Source organism: Rhinatrema bivittatum, chromosome 4, assembly GCF_901001135.1.
Source record: "Rhinatrema bivittatum chromosome 4, aRhiBiv1.1, whole genome shotgun sequence".
Classification (NCBI taxonomy): Eukaryota; Metazoa; Chordata; class Amphibia; order Gymnophiona; family Rhinatrematidae; genus Rhinatrema; species Rhinatrema bivittatum.
Genome location: NC_042618.1, coordinates 410,010,685 through 410,034,590, shown reverse-complemented (window position 1 = coordinate 410,034,590; position 23,906 = coordinate 410,010,685). Strand labels below are relative to the sequence as shown.

Sequence of the window (23,906 nt, the reverse complement as noted above, 5' to 3'; positions counted from 1 at the left end):
TACCATCTGCTGGAGGCAAAGTATACTGGCTTCTCACTATGCTGCACCACTATACATAGTGGTGATGTCATTGGAGAAATTGGTGTAATCTACTGCCATCTACTGGTAGGAGGACATAACCTGCCTGTTTGGACTGGACGAAATGGAAATAAAATAATTTAAGTCGCTGTCATTACCACTGGCACCAAATTGGAAACATTTGCTTTGCTCAAGACAGTCTGGATCCACCTATGATGGCTTTCACATCCTTTTCACGAACACAATTCTTAAAAAAAACTTAGTATCTCTATCTCCCCTCTTCAGCTCCAAAGTGAATACATTTAGTATAGCTTCTCTTTGCTCTAACTGTTTTGACTTGTGTTTAATCTGTTCAGCCACCACTCACACTTTTAAGGCTAGATTTGAACAACCCAACTCGTTTTATGGGAAGGGCTGCTCTTTGAATGGCTTTTCACTGCCCACTAAACTTATCCTAGAAAGTAATTGTCCCTGTACATTTGCAGCCCATCTACTTTACAACAGTCCACTTAAAGACAAACTAAGTCACATTAAAGAAACTCAGAGGCAGGACAAAAAAAGGCTTTAATAAAGGAGTATGAAAAAAATCTACAGCAAGTGCAAAAAGCAGATAAACGGAAGTTACAGATTCCAGATCCGCTCAGTTCCCTTGATGCAATGGGTGTTGACTCTTAACAAATCACCTGCAGGGCAGATGTGAGAGAGAAGCATTAGATCTCCATTCCTGTTTGCCCCAGGCAAAGGAAATGGAATTTAAAGACCAGTATGTGATCAGGAGCTCTGTGCACATCAGGCTCTCCACTTAGGAATGTAATATATCCCTCTCCATGGCACCAGATCAGCAGAAGCAACTCTGGTTTAAAAAAAAAAAAAAAAAAAAAGGGAGTGCCCCGTAAATCAGCGTGCAGAAACATCAGCCTCTCATACCCAAGGCTGTGCAAACATTACAGTAACACTGGCAAAACGTCCCTCAGGCAGACATGTCCACCCAGGCACTGCCCATAAAACTTCCTACGGGCCACACCTCTCTGCTTCCAGCCTACCAGAATGTGCGATGCTGGGCTGCTCTCATGGCTCTGCAGTATCTGCCATCTGTTCGGCTCTGGAAGCCAGAAACTGTTGTAGGAGAGAGAGAGAGAGAGAGAGAGAGAGAGAGAGAGAGAGAGTTTTCTGAAGGTATCCCCACCCCCTCCCTCTCCCATTACTGTAATAGGCTGATCTCAAACCTTACTAGTATCTTGAAGAGAAAATTATGGTTGATGGATGCGCTCTGCATACCTGAGAAGACAATTTCCCAGTAAGGAATAACTGTAGAGATTTTCCTTTTTATGGAGGCAAACATACCCGACTCATCTCAAAATGTCCAAGACTAACAAAGTCCTTTTAATTCTATGCCAGCAGTGATTTTATAAAGGTATTACACAGTTTTCATTTTAGGTGTACGAGAGACTTCTTTGCAACAGAAGTTCTCAAAATGGAAGAAGTATTTTACTCCCTTTCCACCTCCACACTTATCCATTAGAACAGAACTGGACTGAGCTCAGTTATCTATTTTTATAGATCTGATTTTCCCTCCACCCTCAAAGACGCCATTAGGAGAGTCCATTTGAAGAGATTACAGCAAAGAATTAGCAATTAGAACAAAAAAAAAAAGCAGCACAGGATTCATACAAGCACAGAATTTCTTAGTTTCAAAAACAATACAAAAATTCTGTCCCATCCCTTTGGGATTCTGAAATATTGGAGAATAGAATATACATTTTGCCCAGAGTTCTCTTCCAGATCTGACCGTGTCTCCTCATCTCGGTTTTATTTTCTGACAGCAAGTTCCCACATGGGTCTTCCCCCAAAGCCCTTCCCAGCCCTGGTGGGGCAGTGATGCAGAGATCCAGGAGAGCATATGAGTGACATCTTCAAAGTTCATCCAGATGTTTTAGAACTGTAGGGGTAGGCAGATTAAATAAGTACATTACAAACATGTCTGGGATGCTCCTATAAGCAGCACACACATGAACGGAGATCAATTGCTCCAACACTACTACTGAACTTCCAACATTACAACAGCTTGTAGAGGGATGAAATTTGAACTAAATATTAAAAGCTTTAAGCATGATCCCTACGATTTACTACATCTGAGCAAGTCACGTACATAGCTAGAAATAAAAACAAAGACATTGATTTCCACACCACAATTCCAGGTTGCCCTGGAAAATCATTCCCTAGGTGGTGTGACTTGGATTGGCCACTGTTGGAAACTGGATAATGGGCCTGACAGACATTTGGTCTGACCCAGTATGGCAAATCTCATGTTTTTATGTAAGCAGGCTAAGATACAGAGACCAACTCACGTTCTTAAGGAACTCCTCTGCCACAATACGAGCCCTGGCATTGACAGAAAGCTTCATCTCGCTAATTTCTTTGTCAATTTCCTCCATGAAATGAATCACAAAATCCACCAATTTGTGTTTGTACATCTGTTCTGTGTGGAAGTTTGTAATCAGAAAACTTATGTCGTAACCCTGGAGGAGAGAGCAAAATCTTAAAAAAGGCAGCAGATAAAATTCATCTGTGTACAATGCACAAACATCCCTCCCTTCTCTAACCTCTCCTACAGTGCCCTCTGGTGCTCATGAGTGCGCTCTTTAATCAGGATCAACCCAAGATGTTACTCCTTTCTGGATTGGGCTCCTGCAATGCCTTGCAAAGCTCTCTATTGCATGTACAGGCAAATGATTCAGTCACAAGTGAGGACATATGAATAGGTCTACCCCTATGCATGGGATTCTGGAAGGCTAACACGGACTTGTTTTTACCGTCTACCCTTAACAGAAGGCACAGAGGTAACTTGCACGAAGCACTAGTTACTACCCAACAGACTAGATGGACCACTTGGGTCTTCCTGCTGTCATTTACTCTGTTACTATACCTAGAGGTTCCCAATCTGTGAGCTGTGAAGTTCCGTTTCCCCCCATGCCAGCAACGTCGTCTTACTTTTCCTGCTGGAGGGAGGCCATAGTGTAGGGAGGTAGGGAAGAGGGATTCAGCGGAGTTCCTTACCTACTGCTTCCACCTCCTCACTGAACAGAGAACTGCTTGGAGCAAGCAGCTCTTGCAAGACTGTGGGGCTCCTTGTGCATTTCGCTTCAGTGGAAGGTTGGCAGAGGAGGTAACAGCAGCAATAGGTAAGTAGTGTTGTTTAACTGATAAGAGATGAGGTGGTTTTTTTTTTTTGGCAAGGTGGGGGGGGGGGGGAGGGGTGGCGCGCAAGAGAAATGTGGAAATGCCAGGGGATTAAGGGAAAAGGAAAAGTGAAGGTAGTAATGTGAAACTGATGATGCCACAAGATGGGATAGAGGAAAGGGAAGGTAATAGAGTGCTATGACAAAGTGAACCCAGTGCTGGGTGTGACATGGCATAAAAAGGCTGGGGAACCACTGGTTTAGGAGGGCATAATCACTACCTGATAAGTGTGTGAAGCACTGACTTTTTTTTCAGGATATCCTGGGATACTTTCAACGAGGATTAATTTCTAGGCCCTTGCCATATCCTATCCCAGCTCTTAGCCACCCTCTGATTTCTCTCCATGTCCATGCAAACTCACCTCCACTGGTTTCCTGCGCAAGATAAAAAAGTTCTCTGCTCGCATCATCATGAAACGCATGAATTTATGGCACAGAATTTTCTCAATCTCATCAGCCTGGGAAAAATGAGATATTTGTAAAAACTTTACCATAAAAAGGCAAGGAAAAAACCACACAAAAACACACACCGAGCAAGACATCTGCAGCTCTTTGTCCAAAATCCACCACCTGCTAAGCACAGAATTGCTCCCCTGGAATATTTATTCTCTACACAGCCAACCATATCAATGCTCCCTCCCATCCACCCACAGAAGCAAACTCACATGATTAACCTAAAAACAGCATTAGCAGAAGAAATGCTCAGCTAACATCTACATACACAGGATTGGACATCTGTACCACACACACACACGGGGGCATAGGGTGACTGCTGAAGTTGGTGGTGCATCAGAAAATGTGCTCCTGCCATGTGACTAAGTCTCTGAGCTGCCTCCCCGGCCTGACATCAATAAAGGCCAGGCTCAGAATGTCTCCTTTGACACGCTAACATGTGTGACATTGAGCCGGCCTTTGATGTCAGGCTGTGGGAGGTAGTTCAGAGTGTTGGCAGCCCAGAGCAGGAGCAGTGCTTTACTTTCTTGTAACTGATGCCAGCAGTTAGGAACAGCTCGTGGCAAGGGAGAGAGAGGAGAGGATAGGATGCCCCCCCCCCCCCTAAAGGTATCCAAAAGGGATACGCTATCCAAGAAACAGGCCCCAAACCAAAATCACCATACAAAAGAAAGTTCAAATTCTGGGGCCATCTCAGTAACAGCCACACAAACACCTTTCAATGCCAGAAACTTTCTGAAGTAACACCTGAGAACGTTTGATTTTCAGTCACCCTGAGACTGTCGTGGATTAGTGGAGAGGGGAGGGGAGGGGAGCAGGAACATACAAATGTTCTCCTCTCTCACATACACACAAATCCTTTCTACCCTCTCTTCTACATCTTCATTCCCACTTTCCTCTCACTCACTCACCCTCCCCTCTCAAGCACCACCAGGTGGGGTCTCTTCTCACAGGGCAGGGATGGGAACCCCTCTAGCACATTACCAAAGGACGCAGGGCCAGTCCTAGCATTTTTTTTTTTTGTTGTCCAATGTGAATTACTGTGCTGGCCCCTCCTCATTCTGGGTTTTTAACATTTAAATTATATTATCTAAACAGAGCAAGGGCAAGGGTAATAGGCATCTTAAGTTAATCTTGCAGCTTTGTCCCCCTGGGTCTCTGCACAAACAATTTAAAATTATGCATTTATATACAAGATTTTACATCAAAAAAGGACAAAGTACAGTTTTTTGAAGTAAAACTATAAGATATATATCCACATGCATTGCTGTAGTCTCAACCAGAAAACCTGCATAAACGTCAAAAAGACATTCGGAACACATGGTATTAGGGTTATTGTAATGTATGCTAAGTGTGGGCTTGGTCCTCAGAAAGCCATGAGCAAACTAAGGGGTCATTTATCAAAATGCGGTAAGGCGTTTTCACATGCGTTAAGGGCTTATTGCATGCAAAAAACGCCTTTAACGCATGCGATAGCACCATATCGTATGGTGCGATGCAAATCCGAAAGAGGAGGAGGAGTTAGGGGTGGGAGTGGGCTGGGTTTGCTAGTCTACGAAGTGCTATTGCACAGACTTAACGCTACTGAAAAAGGTGTAGTTGAAATTAAGCAGTGCGATAGCTTGTGTTGCGGGGCAGTAAGGTGTTAGCGTATTTTGCAATGTCTCCTGAAAGCTCCCAGAGCACCAGCCGAGCCATCTGGAGAGAAAAGAGAGAAGAGAAAAAGAACGAGAAAAAGAATGAACGAGAGAAAAGAGACTAGCCATAATGTCCTCTCCCTAGATAGGTATTTGTATCCCTATGGGAGGTCCACCTACTAACTTGAGGTGAGATTTAGGTATTAGTGTAGGGGGGTTAGGGGCCACTTTGACATTCAACGTACGAACAGAACAGTGGTCTCTTGTGAAGATTTGATGACCTAGGGAGAGAGGAAACTCACTCCAAGATGATATTTGTGCAAGGTTCTCTCCACCTAGCTTGGACACTCTACCTGGGTAACATCAAGCTAGGTGGAGAGAACCTTGCACAAATCTCATTGAGTTAGTTTCCTCTCTCCGTAGGTCATCCAATCTTCACCAGAGACCACTGTTCTGTTCATACATCTCACATTGAATGTCAAAGTGGCCCCTAACCCCCTACACTAATACCTAAACCTCACCTCGAGTTACTAGGTGGGCCTCCCATAGGGATACAAATACCTATCTAGGGAGAGGACATTATGGCTAGTCTCTCTCTCTCTCAACTATGGTCCCCCAGTGGTTGAAAGCAGGAAATACAACAGGTATGGCACTTATCGCAAAGTCTGAAAATGTTATCGCAATTTGCACTAACTTAGCTCTTCGCATAGGTAATTAGCGCAAATTGCGATAAACTGTATATTAGCATAAAACACGCCCCGTTTGCTATCGCATGCGATACTTATCGAATTTTGATAAATCCAGGCCTAAATTACATTTACAATAAACTTCCCACTCAAAAACACTGCCAGCACTCTGTTACAACCCTACCTATGAAAAGGCAGCCCTGCAAATATTACAGCAGGCCCTAAAGCCCTGCAAATATTACAGCAGGTGTTCACTCTGGAATACCATCCCCACAAATCTGCGCCTAGAACCATGCCTACCAACTTTCCGCAAAAGACTGAAAACCTGGCTGTTCAAACAAGCCTTCCCGGATAACTCATAACCTCCTCCAACTCCTGTAACAATGTTACCATTTGGTTCTGTAAATAGTCATTAAGTTATTTATCTTATCCCCATACAATTCTTTTTACTCCCCACTGTTCCTCTTTTTTCTCTCTCCCAGTTATTCTACCCCTGGTTTATTGTAACTGCTTCCCCTTTGCACCAGTTTAGTTCTACTGTTCTATGCACCCCTTGTTTCTATGTAAACCAGCATGATGTGACCTGTTCATGAATGCCGGTATACAAAAAACCTAAATAAATAAAATAAAGCATCAGTACACCTCCTATTAGGAAAACAAGCCAAGCTGCTATAAATCCCTACATAGAAACATGTTAGCAGAATACTTAACCCTCACTCACACTCAGAACACAGACAGACCCTCAAATACAAAATAAAGTGACCATAAAGTATAAATGGAAAAGTGCAGACAAACTGAACTGGAAACTGCAACAAGTCCGACTCTGTATGTAGTGCACCAATGGAAAAAAATCACCATTCCTCAGAAAACATCAAGCAATAAAATAAAGAAATATAAAGTAATCATTATAGTCAAAGCATACTCAAAAAGAATTTTATAAATAGCTGATGAAGGGAGTGAGGGTGGAGGTGAGGAAGGTGGTGGCATAGCCTCCAGGGATGATTAACTTGTAGCTGAAGCTACTAATAAGTTGATCTTGAGTTTGTGTTGGTTTGGTATTGCACTGCTTTAAAATCAAATAATTAAAATATCAACTTTTAAAATTTCCCAAACACCAATAATATATTTCAAATCATAAAACAGATCAACCACCACCAATTAAAATAATTAAAAAACAAAAAACCAACTCATTCCCCCCCTCCATACCTGGGAACCTTTGATTTCTGGTCACCTTGAGATTGTTATGGATTAGTGGGAGGGGAAGGGAGGTGCACAAACATTCTCCTCTCATATACATGCGCTGATTCTCATACTCACAGACCTACACAAATGCTCTTTCAAAACTCACACAGGCATGCAACACACAGGCTCCCTCCCTCTCTCAGGCATACATGCATACACTGGCTCAAGCATACCCACCCCCTCGCTCTCACATCCACTTACCCGACACGAACTCTCATATACGGGTTCCTCCTCTCTTGCACAAACGCACCCCTACACATAGCCTCTACCACACACCCCTTCACACGGGCTCCCTCTCTCACACACAAACATGTACCCTCACAAAATCCCTCAAACAGGCTCCAAATCATAGACACACACACAGGGCCTCCATAGTCACGAGCGGGATGGGCTCCACTCATGGCCCACTGCGGTGAGCAGGATGGGCTCTGGTTGTGGCCCACTGGGGCCTCAATTATCTTCAGCTGTGAGTGTGATGGGCTCCACCTCCATTGTCTTCAGCAGCGAGTGAGATGGGCTTTGCTCACAGCCCACCCGGCATCTCCAAAAGCTGCACAGTAGGGGAATTCTGCATGTCGCAGTAGCGCAGAATTCCCTCAGGAGTAAAAATTGGTGGTACATGGCACACCCTTTTCTAAAGTTGGTGCTGCTTATGCACAGTTGCCCACTATGGACACTATGCCCCTGCACACATTTACACATAGGCTTCTCCAGGGTATTATCCTACACACTTGCCCCTGCACATGCCTACTCATTCATATACCAATCAATTTACTTCTATGAATGCTCACCTGAAAGCAATCGTGCCTCTGGCCAACCTTGCTCCCCTGGCTCTCCCTCTTTGGATCCCACACAAGTTCTGTGCTTGTACTAGAACAGTTACTCACCCTCCTTGTGCACAAAAATCTTGGCATGTTACACCTAGCACCTGCACATATTTGTCTGCAGCCATACCAGAACATGCCTGCAACCTCACCTGTTTTACTGCAATGCTGACTCGCACAGAATTGATGGATCCCTCAATCAGAACCTTCTCTTTCTCATTCCTGCTGATTATTACCGGCTGTAACAGCAGCTCTTTGCTGCTCCTACAAAAAGAAATGCATGTGATTCATTCCAGAAAGCAAACCTCTTTACCATATTCAGAGATACCACAAAATGAGTTATACTGTACTCTCAAAAGTGTAAGTAAAACTGTTCAAATCTTAAATCTAAATACTGGGCTTATTATTTGGGGTTTTAAGTTAGCTTTCTTCAGAGACACTTCACACAGAGCAATATTAAGCTGAATTTTAACATTCTTAGAGCTCATACTTCTCTATGTGGAATATACGTTTACACTTTTTTTTTTTGCAAATCTTCAGATAACATGGAGAGGTGTGTTTCCATCAGCCACAGATATGCTTGTGGGCTTTTCTTTAAGTTGTTCTGAATGCCATATAAGCCAAATCAGATAACTTGATTTTCCCCATTCAAATTCTGGAGGCTTTTTCTATCTAACCATTTAATCAGTAAATCTCTCAGCTTGTGAACTCTCTCCACTAATGTGGCAAACAAAATGTGGAGGTGGGGAGAGGGGTTTAATATGACAGTTTCCGGTAACTGCTGGAAGGGCATATCCTACCGTCCTCCACAATTTTTGGATCAAAATGCTCCCAAAGCCTGCTGCTTTTTTACACTTCAAACACTTACCAGAGGATACCAATCCTGTTGTGCGCTCTCAGATGGGAAAAGTTCTATGCAAAATACGATATTGTAGTTCCTTCAATTGTACACAGTATTCCAAATGAAGACTCATGAACTTATACAGGAGCATAATCTCTTTTTCTGTTGGCCATTCCTCATCCTATACATCCAAGCACCTTTCCAGCTTCTGCTATCACCTTCTCCACCAGCCTTAAGATCATCAGAAATGATCGCCCATAGATCCCGCTCATATTTCATGCTTAGAAGAATTTCACTTTCCTTACTGTACTGCTTCCTTTGATTTTTGCAGCCCAAATGCAAAACTCTGCATTTTTTTTTTTAGTATTAAATCTTAGATGCCAGATTCTAATCCTTTCCTCAAGCTTCACTAGATCCCTCCTCGTGGTTTGCACAATGTCCCGGATGTCTACCATCTTATAGATTTTTATATTATCAGCAAAAAACAAACCTGTCGAAAGCCCTTCCATAATATTACTTTTAAAAAATGTTAAAAGAACCAGTCCAAGGACCATTCCCTGCCGCACACCACCAGTAACGCTCCTCTTCTTGTAGTGAACTCCATTTAACACCAGTTTCTAACCAATCGCTTTAGGGCCGATACCAAGTGCATTCAGTTTATTTATAAATCTTCAATGCGGAACCGAGCAAGGTGCATGCAGGGTTGTGCCTTATTGCTTGGTAAGCCAAAGAGACCATTAGGGCTTTTGACATCTTTGGAGTGCAGCATTTTAAGACACGGACGGGTAATTCTAGCTTTTCACAGACGGCCCTTGCCTCAGTCACTGCTTACAATACTTATTCCACTCATGGATGACTCTTACCTGACTTCTACCTCAGGCTTGTTGTGCCGTTCTACCACCTGGGAGGAGAAATTCTCCAGACATAGTGCTGCCTGGAGAGTGGCACGGACTGCATTAAGGTACGGGCGAAGTGTTGCAGTCTGAAGAGAGAAGAGAAGACCTTAGGGCACAAATACAAGAACATTCAAATGCATCTTGAGTGCAAAAACTGTTATTTTGGCTTCCAGTTCAATTAGAATTTACTTCTTCATTGTCATTTATAAGCTCTTCAAAACTTGTACAGGCAAAAAAAAAAACTTGTAAGAAAAACATTAAAATGTACACAGAAATCAAAACAGGAAAATAATATGCAATGCTAAATCTCAACAGGAAAAAGGCAGGAGACAATCTATTTTAGTGAAAAAAAAATAGGAAAAAAAAGGAGACTACTGAATTATAATATAAAGCTGAACAAAAAAGTTAAGATAGTGTGAAAATCCAAACATCTCAACTGAGAGCTCAAAATAAAATTTTTCTTTAGAATGTTTCATAATACATTTACAGGGGTAACTAAGAATTGAGTGTCAAAAAGCCAAAACGTCAGGGCGCATTTCTGTAAACTTCTTCCTATGTATCTGCGCTCTGGTAACAGCTAGAAAAACCCAAACCTTCCATCCAAAAAATAAAGCATGATGCTGCCGAAAGAACAATCTAAGAACAGAATCTCAATCTTGTGGAAAAATAGATTTAACAAGTAAAGTTTCAAAATGAGTAACCTTGGAATCTTACAGGTATACTCAGAATTCAGACAAGCCCATACATGGGCCTTGCCCCAGTCCCTCTAACTTACAGGTCTTGGAAATAGGAGGCAGGACTTCAACAGGAAATTTCCAGACATCAAGCAAACATTTTTTAAAAAGATCCGATGGTAATGTCAATACTGAGAAATTCAGTACCAGTACCATAAGATTTCACAAAGAATTTTCCAACTTCTGTTAATCATATTACTTTGTAAGTGAGTCACATTTATCTGAGTCTTGAGGGGAAAGAACTTTTTCAAATATCTGAATACAATTATTGACAGAGATAAGATCCACTAGAGGAAAATGACTTTTTTTAAGACCACCAAAGCTGGCCAGAGTCCAAAGTCACTGTCTGCAGTTTCTCTAACGCTGCTCAGAAGATAGTTCTTAACACAACTTCATTCACAGAAGCAAAAGATGGAAAATTGCTTCCAATGTCCTCTAAACTGCTGGCAGGAGTAGAAGACTGGGCCTGTTGAATCTCTACGGCATCCCAAATCACAGTGGAGCTGCCAGGATGATGCCTCATCCGGGATCCCGGGGAAAAAACTTCCCTCTGCGCAAGACAAGACTCCCCCCAGACATTGTCTGTATAAGCATCAATCATCGCACATCTAGCGGTGAAGGGTCACCTAGGAAATGGGAGGAACTGTCGGCGCTCCAGGATTCAAAAATGATTCAGCGTCCAGCAGAGAGTCTGCTCACTCTAGATCTCACAACAATGGAAGCAGCCTCCAAGATACTTCAAAAGTACGGGTAAGGAACTCAACAATCTTAGGCTCCGAAGAGTCAGAAGTGTGGGTGGCTGAGGGACCTTTCCAAATTTGGGCTTTATGCTTAGTTTGAAACAGAAGAAAAGGCAAATAGAAATTCTGACAAGCTCTGACACACCATGTCTTCTCACTAAGCCACAATCTTGGTCTCTCCCCTACTTCATTGTCAATTACTCACCTTAGCACTCAACTGATTTAGATCTTTTTGAGATTAGCATGACCGAGTGAGCTCACAGTACTCATAATAAAAGATGGGCCCATGACAGAGGGACTTCTTACACAGTAAATGGGTAAAGTTTATTAAGACAAAATGAGCTTTGTAGCATTTCTATATAAACATATGGTCCATCTTCAGTCTAACTAGAAAGAATTCAAGGGAAATTACCTATTCTTCATCTAGTAGAAAGTTCAAAGTTAAGATTAGGTGGCAGAAGGAAGTTAATGGAATTGGAATGTCACCCCCAAATACATACACAGAAAGTGAGTGAAGAAAAGAACAAAACTAGCCCGCTCTTAAGCATAACAGAAGAAAAGATGCCCAGAAATGCAGCAAGCAGAGGGAGAAAATCTGAAACACGACGTGCACAAATGCTCAAAACATCAGCTACAAAGTTCCAGATTTGCAGGCCCTAAAGATGGAGCCAGACTTGGATAGTTTCTATTACACAGACATGGTTCAGTGCATCTCATGAATGGGATGCAGCCATCCCAGGCTATAACCTGTTGAGGAAGGATAGAGGGGACCAAGAAGTGGGAGAAGCAGTTCTTAAGTTAAAACACAATATCCTAGTAACTGAAATGCATGGAGTTTAGGGAAAGGAGGAAGTGATATGGGCGTTCTTTAAAAAAAAAACAAAAAAAACCCCCCAATAAATAAAAAATAAATCCATTTATACTGGTGTGGTCTACAGCGCTTCGAATCAGATAGAAGAACTGAACAGGGATCTGAATAAAGACATTCAAAAGGTGGAAGTGTTGCTTGTTGGAGATTTTTATCTTCTGGATATGGATCACAGCATCCCTGCTGCATAATCTGTAAGTAGAGTGATTGTAGATTGTGTTCAAGGTGTTCTGCTTAGACACATGGTGAAGGATCCTACAAGGTGAGATGTGCTACTGGACCAGAAATGGAGATATAGTTATCTCTAATGTCTGTGTACGTGCCCAACTGAGCACTAGTGATCAGATAAGTATGTTTTTTTTTTATAGCAGCTAAGTCGGAGAGAGATCACATGAAGATTTAAAAAAAATACAGAGTTTGTTAAAATGGGGGGAGGGGGGTTTAACAAAGAGAAATTAGAAGACCGGGTGAAACAGTAGGCTAAATTAAAAGGAGCTATTATTAAGGCAACAAATCTTTATGTAAGAAAAGTAAATAAAAGTAAGCGAAAAAGGAAACAGATGATACTCCAAAGAGGTAAGATGAAAAAAATAAAGACAAAAAGATCAGCATTCAAAAAGTATAAAGGATCTCAAAAGGGAGACCGAGAAGAATATCTGATAATACTGAAAGAAATCAAGATAGCAAAAGCTCAAGAGGAAGAAAGGAATGCCAAAGAACTAGAGAGAGATAAAGGTGAAAAAAAACATATCAGGGAAAGGAGGAAAGCCAGAGGTGGTATTGCAAGGGTGAACGAAGACAAGGGTCACTGCATGGAGAAAGATGAGGAAAAAAAAAAAAAGCAGAAGTTTATTTCATTTTGGTGTTTACTAAAGACGACTCTAGAGGAGGACTGCTGCTGGTTGGCAAGTGTGCGGATGACAGAGTAGACACGACCCCATTTACAGAAGACAGCATTTGGGTGGAATTAGCAAACCTGAAAGTGGACTAGGACTTGGGGGCCTGATGAGACATCCTAGGATTTGTGCTGCCTGGTGCCAGGCTTAAGCGACATTCAAAATAAACATTCATAATAAAATTGAAATGTAAATAAAACAAATACAACAAATGACATCAATACAAACCATCCCAAAGATTCATGAACATGCTTGCTGGCAGAGACAGGTCATCAGCAGAGACTTTTAACATTTTGACAAGCTGTAAGACAAAGACTCTTGGGCAAAGAGATCCAGAATACTTGGGCAGCGACAGAAACAGCAATTTGGGTCCACAAGCTTTTGAGACTTGATTCCTTACTATGGGAAAATTTATTATAGCTATAGAATCCTCCATCCACGCTATGTTCCTGTCAGTGGGCGCTTCTGGATGGTCCTTCAAACTGCATGGCACTCCTTTTTATACTTCACTTGATACACCTCTGGTAACCAGTGCAACTCAGCTAGAACTGGCGAGAGATGTGATTTCCAATACTTATTCCAGAAATTAGCCAAGCAGTGACATTTTGAAGCATCTGAAGTCCCTAAGCACACAATCTAGCAGACCAATATACATCAAATTACTGAGGTCAAATAAAGGTAGTATAAATGCTTGAACCACTGATCGAAACTCATAAGGTTCTAACAGAGGTTTTAAGCCTCCTGAGCAGCTACAGTTTAAAAAAGTTGGATCATACAATTAACTTGATTTGAGAATGAAAAAAAGAGGTCAGAATCAACAAGGACCCCAAGGCTCTTCATGCAAGCTGTATAATGCTCCAAATATTTACTGTTAAAGACTGAAAAATAGAGATTAGAACATAAGAAGTTGCCATACTGGATCAGACCAAGGGTCCCTCAACCCCAGCCAATCCATGCTCAAGTACCTGGCAAGTACTCAAAACTTGAAGTAGCTCCCATGCTACTGATGCCAGTAATAGCAGTGGCTATTCCCCAAGTCAACTTGATTAATAGCAGTTAATGGATTTTTCCTCCAAGAACTTATCCAAACTATTTTTAAACCCAGCTACACTAACGGCACTGACTACCCCCTCTGGCAACAAATTCCAGAGCTTAATTGTGCATTGAGTGAAAGAATTTTCTCAGATTTGTTTTAAATGTGCTACTTGCTAACTTCATGGAGTGCCCCCTAGATACTGCAAGACAGAACTCTCCCCTCTATTTTCGACACATTCAGAGCTAATTTATTGTTGGTCAACCAGCACTTGATAGTATTGATACAGTGACGAAGATTCAGCAGTGTTGCTCCAAGATGGTGACAAATGGATAAAGAACCGAGTATCATCCATATACCACCTATAACCAGTGCATAATCCAGACAAACTGCAGATGAGCACCAAATAGATGTTAATAGAAGGGCAGAGTGCGCTGAATTCTGGGGCACTCCTGAAGAAATCTGATACCATCTAGGGCCATCCATATTGACTGACCAGCTAAGAAATGCTACATTCTTTCAGACAGTAGAGGATCTAATGATTAAGCCCAGATTCAGGTATAGCCTGGCATGCTACATTTTGAAGGTGCTAAATATCCAAACCAAAAAGGAGCCTGCTTCTCCTTGCTTTAACACCACTGGCTATGGGCACCAAGATCTTGCATCCAGCCTTGGCTGTGGTGTCTAACAATATAAGTAGATATTGTGACCCATCAAGACCTCTTCATATGGTATTGAAAGTCAAAAGAATAAATGTCTCCATACTGAGAGACTTATGGAAGCCGAATTAGAAAGGATTCAAAAGCTGATTATTCTTAAAGTCTTTTAGTTGCTGCAATACAAGTGCTTCCAATATCTTAGCTAAAAAGGGATGATAATTTACCGAGTCTCCTTATCCAGGGCTGGCTTTTTCAGGGGAGGTAGCACAGAGGCACGTTTCAAAGCGCTGAGCATACACTCCTTCTCAAAAGGAAAGGCTTGCCACATTAGTGATGAATAGAGCAAGTGTGTCCTTGTTTACCTTAAGATGATGTACATGGCACAAATTTAAAGGGCAAAATGAATTTAAAGAAGAAATAACTCAGTACTTCTGTATGGCCTGCATGTCCAAAGGCAGACCACTTTATTGGTCCATTCTCAGGTAAAAAGGCCCATGAAGCTACCAAAGAAAGAAAAATAGCAGAAATCACAGTGATTTGTTACAGAAGTAATCTAAAAAAAAATATCACTCCCAAGGCCTCCATAGGTGTCGTCATCTTCATAGGAATTAGGTGGTAACCTAATCAGATTTTGTAGTGTCTGATAAAGGACACGATGATTATAACCAGCAGCAATTGGCAAGTATTGAGAAATTACTACTTATCTGATAATTTTAATTTTCTTTAGGACAGTCAGATGAATCCAGAACAAGTGGGTTATGTACCTTTACTAGCAGATGGAGATGGAGCAAACTGATGTCACAGTATATATATATCTCTGCAGTGACAGCCTGCCTGTATTCTCTTCAAAAAGCACTGTGAACAGACTGGCAAAAAACTTGATTAAAAACAGAGAACTATTTCAATACTCGGCCAACAGGCAACACTGAGCTCAAATAAGAATGTAATAACATTAGCCTAGGGACTGGACTGGACTAACACCAGTAATCTCTGTCATACGTAGTCACACAGGAGGACAATACTACATTCACCCAGCAGCCAAGGGAGGGAAGCTGGATTCATCCGTCTGTCCTAAAGAAAAGGAAATTATCAGGTAAGTAGTAATTTCTCGTTTCTTGGCGTCCAGTCAGATGAATCCAAAACAAGTGGGATGTACTCAAGCTACTCCTGAATAGGGTGGGAGGCTGCCCACAGTCCTGTCACAACTGCCTGTGCAAAGGCTGCGTCCTCCCAGGCCTGCGCATCCAGACCTTACACACCCGGAAAAGGTGTGTAAGGAGGCCCACGTCGCAGCTCAGCAAATGTCGACAGGAGACAATCTAACTTCCGCCCATGACATTGCCTGAGCCCTAGTGGAATAAGCCCTAACCTGATTAGGTAACAGCTTGCCAGCATCAATGTATGCTGCCATGACTACCTCCTTAATCCAGCGGGCTTTTGTAGCCCACAAGGCCAGTTCTTTTCTAGTACCACTGTGAAGAATAAATTGACGATCTGTTTTCCGTAACAGCTCAGTAACCTCCAGATATGTTTCTGGACATCCAGGGGTCGCAACAGACAACACTCCTCTGCGGCTTCCTCTCTCTATCGTCCCTGGACAGAGATGGACCGATTCAAGTGAAACTAAGTGACCAGCTCTGGTAAAAAGGAAGGAACAGTATGCAGCTGTTTTGCCACTAGAGTCACCCAGAGGACAGGCTCCCAGCAAGACAAGGACTGCAGCTCGGAAACTCTCCACACAGAACAAAATTGCCACAAGAGACATTGTTTTCACCAGTAATAACCACAAGGACAGGCTACACATTGACCTAAATGTAGGACCCACTAAGAAATCCAAGACCAAATTCATACTCCATAAGGGTACTGGAAACTGCAAAGATGATGATGTTTCACTCCTATCAGGAAACGGGCCACATCAGGAAGAGCTGACAAGGAACCACCATTCACCTGACCCCTGAAACAAACGAGGGCCTCTACTTGTACTTTTAAGGAATTAATGGCCAAACCTTTATTCAAGCCATCCTGCAAAAATTCCAAAATGAGCAGGATCTTGGCTGAATGAGGAAGAGTACCTCAAGCCTCACACCAGGCCTCAAACTCTCACCAAACTCACACATAGGCCAAGGAAGTGGAGAACTTTTAAGCACTAAGCAAATTAGAATCACTGCCACCAAGTATCCACGTTTCAGCAAATCGAGCACTCTCAAGGGCCATATGATAAGAAAAAATTTGAGACGGATCTTAGTCAAGGACAGGTCCCTGCCATAATAGGTTCCTGTGCGCTGGGAGTTGAAGAAGAGAATCCACCAGGAACCTCTGCAAACTTGTATACCAAGGCCCCCTGGGTCAATCTGGGGCGACAAAGAGCACCAACCCTCTGTGGCGTTCGATCCTTTGAATAAATCTTCCCAACATGAGCCATGGAGGAAAGGCATACAGCAACCTGTCTTCCAGCAACTTCTGCACTAGGGTATCTATCCCCAATGACTATGGATCTCTCCTGCAGCTGAAGAACCATGGAACCTTTGCATTGCGAGAAGTCACCAGCAGGTCTAGGAAAGAGACCCCAGCGATCCAGAATCAGCTGAAATGCCTCATCTGACAATGCCCACTATCCTGGATCCAGACTCTCCCTGCTGAGAAAGTCTACTCTTACATTGTCTTTGCCTGCAATGTACAAGGCTGAGATCATGTGGAGATGCACCTCTGCCCATTCTATAAGTTGATCTATCTCCTGCAACCTTTGTTGGCTCTTGGTGCCTCCCTGCCAATTGATGCACACCACAATCATTGCATTGTCCGACATTATGCAGACCAATCGACCCTGCAACCTATCGCTGAACTGTAAACATGCAGCTGGACCGCCCTGGCTTCCAGCCGATTGACATTCCAGAGAGATTCTTCTGCACTCCAGTGCTCTTGGGCTGTCAACTCCTGACAGTGAGCTCCTAATCAAGGAGACTCGCATCTGTTGTCAGTACTAGTCAGTCTGGTGGAGACAAGGAAACTCCGTTCTGTAGATTATCTGCCTGCAGCCACCACTGTAGTTGAGAGCAGGTGGAGCTGAATTTACGAGTCCCAATACTGCGGATCCCAACGAGATAGCAGGAAGCACTGAAGAGGATGCATATGCGCCTCTGGCACAAATCAGCAGGCACTCCAGGCTGAGATGTCCGAATATGACAAGCAGTGTAAAAGAAAAAGATGCTAGGCTTCTTAATTACAGGCACCATAATAGCAGATAACCTAAAGTAAAACAGCTCAATGCGCTTTTTTGGGGTGTTTTTTTTTTTTTTTTTTTAATATGCACTCAATTAGGCGCTCAAAAATTATGTGCCCAAAACTTAGGCGCACACATCTAGGCAGCCAAAAAAAAATTAAGCACGCAGCACTACTTGTGTACAAAGGCAAACTACGCTTAACATGGGCGCAAAGAATACAAGGCCCGACAGTGCACCCAAAACTGAGCGCACAGCCTGGATGCACAGCTAGACGCACACACCGGACTGACAATTCTGTAGAGGACAGCCTTAGGAAGCGTGCGAAAAGCCGTTGTGGCCTACCACGTGGTATGCAGTGAAGTGCCTCAGAGCAGGGCCTAACCTAAGGAAGCTGCTCAACCCACCAGGCTGCCCACATCCCTCAACCTCCCTATGGAGCAGGATAAACGTCTGACCGGCACTCCAAGCACAGAGACCAGGGCAGAAGGAAGCCCTACACAACACAAAACCTCCTTGCAAGTCTCCTGTATAATTTTTTTTTTTTTAATTTACCAGAGCTCAGCCTTACCTGGCTGAGTACAGAGACTGCGGGGGAAGGGGGGGGGGGGAAGGGGGCATCTGCTGTCACAGCTGTGCTTGGCTTCCTGCACCCACTGCCTTTCAGCTGCTCAAGCAGCTAAGGCCACGCTGGCTGAAAATCAGCTAACGGACCAAGGAAATCACCTCAGGAATTCTCAACTTGGGGATGGATCAGTCGGTATCACCACAGGAGAGTGGGGCAAGTTTACTTTCCTTATTTCTCCTTTTTCAAACTGAAGCAATCCCCAGTAGCAAGATGCACGTCCACCATCTGCTGGAGACAGAGAATACAGGCAGGCTGATGTCACTGCAGGGGTATATATACTGTGACGTCAGTTTGCGCTGTCTCCATCTGCTGGTAGAGGTACATAACCAACTTGTTCTGAATTCATCTGACTGGACGCTAAGAAATTTATTTTAGCTGGATTTGTTTTCCACTTGCTTCAAATTATGTTTTCTATAGTGGTTTATTAATCGGATTTATCCTTTTGTTTCATATTGTATTTGTATAATGTATCTAATTGTGCATGTTCCTATTGTTCACCACCTAGGGCTTTGGCATAGGCAGTATATAAATAAAGGCAAAATAAAATAATCAAAGACATTTTAGAGGCATCAAACAACTGCTTATAAGCTGTAAGTTTACGCAGTGGCGCCACGAATGTTCCAACTTCCACAAGGCACATTTGGCATCATAAACTTCAGGCAAGAGATTTCATACATCCATTCTGTTGCCACCTAACTGCTCAAGTGGAGCAATATTATACAGAGCATGTTTGTGGCTCTGATGGTCCAGAGGAAGGTCAGCTCAGCGTGCTGTTGGCAGGTTTACTAAAAGACCTATTCAATAAATCTCTGGAAATGAGTATGAGCCACAGCAAGAATGGAGAAGGGCAGTGGTTGTCCTGTTTCACAAAAATAGGAGCAGAGAAAAGGCTGGAAACTACAGGCTGATTAATCTTACCTCAGTGGGAAATTGGTGGAAATGCTGCTAACAGAAAGGACAGTCAACTGTCTACAATACAATGGATTGCAGGATCCGAGTCAACATGGTTTTGTCAGAGGAAAGCCATGACAAATGAAATTAGAATGACTTTTTTTGATTAGGCGACTAAAAAATTAGATCAAGGGCAAACACTAAATTTGATTTATCTTGATTTTAGCAAAGCTTTTGATGCTGTCCCACATAGGTGGCTCATGCACAAAATGAGAGGCCTGGAAGTGGGTCTCAAGGTAGTGGAATGGATCACAAATTGGTTGCCTGACAGAAAATAGTGAATATACTATACTGAAGAGAGAAGAGTGATAAAAGGAATGCCTCAAGGATCAGTTCTTTGGCTGGGTTTTTTCAATACCTTTGTGAGCGACATGGTAGAAGGGTTAGAAGGAAAAGTTTGTCTTTTTTTGTAGAGGACACAAAGAGCAGTAAGAGTGGACACATCTGATGAAGTAGAGAATTATAAGTGATCTAAAAAAGCTAGAGGAGTGGTCAAAGAATCTGGCAGCTAGGAATCGTTGTCAAGAAATGCAGAGTCATGCATTTGGAGGTGCAGAAATCCAAAGGAGCTTTATGTGATAAGGGGTGAAAAAATAATGTGTAGAGACAGAAAAGGACTTCATGGTGATAGTGTCTGATGATCTGAAAGTGGTGAAACAATGTGGCAAGGCAATGGCTAAGGCCAGAGGGATACTGGGCTGCACAGAAAGACATAACCAGCTGCGAAAGGAAGTGTTAACCCCTCCCCCCCCCCATACAGGCTTCACCTAAATATTGTGTTCGGTTCTGGAAACCATCTCTCAAAACGGTTAGACACAGGATGGAAGCAGTCCAAAGCAAAGTGGCAAAAACGGTGTGGGGTTTGCACCAAAAGACTTGAGAAATAAGACTGAAGGACTTAGATGGATATGGATAACCTGGAAGAAAGGAGGTACAGGGGAGATGACAATTTTAAATACATGAAGGGCAATAATGATGCACAGAAATCAAGTCTTTTCCAGTGGAAAGAAAGCTGGAGAGCGAGGGGACATATGAAGCTCCAAGGGGATAGACTCAAACATTAGGAATATTTTCTTCACAGAAGAGTGGTGGATGTATGGAACACCCTCCCAAAAAGAGGTAGTGAAGACAAGAAGAGTCATGAATTCAAGAGTGTGGGATTCCTATAGGGGCTAAAGGATGGAAAAGAAAAAGGGTATCCTGTGGTAACCTGCTCGGAGCAGCAGTTACTTCCTTAAAAAAAACCCCAAAAACAAAAAAACCCATCCTTGATGGGCAGACCAATTGAACCCATTATACTAAAGTTATCTCTTACTTCATTTTTAAAAATGTCTACATTGCCTCCCTGATCAATAATAGGCATGCGCACTCTATGCAGTTTACAACTGTGTGGATGTTTGAGAATTAGCAGTTAATGAGTTTTACACAAAAGCTTTTCTACACGTTTGACATGTTAAAAAATGCTTGCATAGAAATTTGTTCGAGTTGAACCAACAGCTCAATGGCACTGCCATGCAGGAGATGTGGGTTCAATTCTCCAGCCCAGTTCCTGCTTCTCAGATCATCCAGGACAGGGGATACTATGGAGGAAGAGTTCAAAGAGAATTTTGCCTGGGCTGTAGAATAAACTGCTTCCCCACACAATAACTTATTACTGATGCTCCCATGACAGAACCTGCTTCTCTTTCTATTCATGTAGGATTTCACACCTAGGGAATACAATGCATATTTTTTTTATTTCAGGTAAAAATAAAAAGTACAACATACTTATCGGGTACCTTAAAAAAAAATACTCTGAATCCCTCCCCTCCCTTTAATAAACTAGGTCATCCAAGATGTACAATGCTAAAAGAGTGTGATGTATGCTGTGTGCAGTACAAGAGATCTTTCCTCTTAACTTATCAAATGCTAACCACAGAATTCTGTTTTAAGCCCTGACTGCTGAGAAAAAAGTCCAATATAGTTTCTATGTTTGCTGTTTTTTCATCTTTTTCCTGTAGGAAGCCTGGCAAGGTCTGAGACCTTTTACCTGCTCAGATTAGGACCAGGGTCTGGCTCTTCTTGAGCTCAGTAGTTGGTGCTCTATGAGGTGATATTTTCCAGGTGCCCAGACATCTTGAATGGATTTCACTAGTTCTTCAGAATGTCCAAATCCCTATTAGCTAGGCAGGCACAGGGGATCACCACTTCCTACATCTAGGACTGAGTAGCAGGGAAGGGATTTTTCCAGGTACTTATTTATTTTATTTAGAGCTTTTTTATACCGGCATTCATGATACAATCATATCATGCTGGTTTACAGATAACAAGGGGTGCAGTAACTTCGTACATATAACAAGTGCATAAGAAACAATAAAGTTAAAATATAACAGGGTTGCTAGAACTGGTGGAGCAAGGAGACAATTAAAGAAAATTATACAGAAGTAAAATATTTACAATAAGCAGTATGTACATTATGCAGCAATGGTCTGTTAATGGATAACATACTTCTAAGAAACCCAGATTTGGCCACCTCAGGAGACAGGATGATGGCTTGATGGACCACTGGTCTGACCCAGAATGGCACATGTTCTTAAAGTACCGTAGTTTTCCATGCAGGCCAAAATTTAAGAAACAAACAGCTTAAACAGCAACGTGCACTTCCCCTTGCTCCTCCTTTAAACCTAAAGAACTCTGGTATAATAGCCACATCCTTAAGAAAAGAGGGTACACTAGCACATCAACCACACAAAAAAACATTTCTACTTTATAACTACATATGCACCACAAAACATAACTAATATTCTCTTCCATGAGCATAAACAAGATGCCCAGTACTGAAAAGTCAATGGAAATGCAGCCACGAACAGGACACTTCTCATTAGGCTTCACTGAAAGAAGTGTTACAGTCTAGTCTCTGACCAATAAATAGTGAGAGAAGCCATAAAATACAATTTTAAAATGAGGGCACCTCCAGATCAGTAAGAAAGCTAAGAATTATTTACTTTCCATAGCTTCAGTTTATAAAACACACTATATGGTTATAAGATTCCAGCCCCCATAAGAGTTTAGAATCTGATTACCAGGGCTGAGGGTGGAAGTGTTATTTGCTTGTGGTTAGAAAGCAAGAGATGAAGAAACTGAAATTTAAAACTTCCCCTCTACATCGCTGGGATGGGGGGAAGAATCTGGGTTTATTCTAACTACCACAGAACACGACCAAGGTCAAAAGAAGCCACTGCCTTCATAGAAAAAGGTACAAGATCTCGTGTACCAAGACTCCATAGGAAGCCTTAAAGTTCTAGTTTTTTCATTTAATCTTGGAAATAAGACCTGTAGCAAATGCACATTTTCTATTCTCTGCATAAAGACTCCTCGAGATTACAGCATGCCTCACTTGCACAGAGTTTGTCCGGTCAGAATTTGAAACACCCCGGCTTCCTTCGATCTTCATTGGGACTTTTTGCAAGGGAACTTTTGGGCGTTACAAAATCATTTTTATGTATTTATTTATTTATTTTGCATTCTCACTGTTGGCACCTCACTGTTGGCATATTGGAGGAGAAAGCAATATACTTATTTGCCTGGGGGTGGAAGAAAGGCACTGTGGTCCTTGACAGGATCGGACACCAATGGAGCATTTGTGTGGGCGGAATTGGGGGTTTTGAGAACTTCAGACGGGCGACGCCGTCGCAATCTGCTCGGTTAGGAGGATGGCACCACTGCAGCAGGCGTGGGCGGAGGTACGACACCGGGCTGCAGCAAGTTACATCGGAAAAGCTCTTAGAAAAAAACACAAAGCCCAATACCGCTTCCTCCTCCTCTACCTTCCCAGACAGATGCAGACTAGGAGAGCGGGCGAACCGGGGCAAGGGTGGGGCAAGTGAGACAGAAAGAGAGCAAGCCCCAACCAGCAAACACCTCCAAGGCGGCCTGAGTTAGAGCACTCCCCGCCGCTGCACCACCGAAATGCGACCGGTAAACGCTACCCTCTTCTCCCCCCGAGCTCCAAATCTCTGCCCGCTAACAGGCCAGGACCGCTCACTCACCATCTCTCCTCAAGCCCTCGGATAGCGGAAGTAGCAAGTCCGCGCAGACGTACTCCGCCGCCGCCCGGAGAATCTGTCAGCCGCCGGCACCTACCATTACCAACGGTTTGAGAGGGGAATGGGCTCAAAATGCACGCAGACGAATACATGCTTTAGTGGAAACATATAACTTTTTAACGGATATTTACGACTTCTGTTATAGAAAAACAAGAAGTTTATGGAACTCGAAAAAAAACCAGTTACACACATATTATTTCATGCCTATAAAGATTGAGGCGGCCTCTGACTTTTCTCCATATTAGGGAATTTGGAATG

The 23,906-nt window shown here is 42.7% G+C and overlaps 1 protein-coding gene across 1 annotated transcript; it reads right to left on the bottom strand.

Annotated features, from left to right (window-relative positions):
- Positions 1–563: 563 nt before the first annotated feature.
- ARPC4 (actin related protein 2/3 complex subunit 4) lies at positions 564–23,809 on the bottom strand. Its single transcript, XM_029601159.1, has 6 exons — positions 23,592–23,809; positions 9,804–9,922; positions 8,252–8,363; positions 3,620–3,715; positions 2,367–2,537; positions 564–1,957 (listed from the first exon to the last, which is right to left on the bottom strand). The coding sequence occupies exons 1-6, from the start codon at positions 23,592–23,594 to the stop codon at positions 1,952–1,954; spliced, it is 507 nt and encodes a 168-aa protein (XP_029457019.1). The 5' UTR covers positions 23,595–23,809; the 3' UTR covers positions 564–1,951.
- Positions 23,810–23,906: the final 97 nt, after the last annotated feature.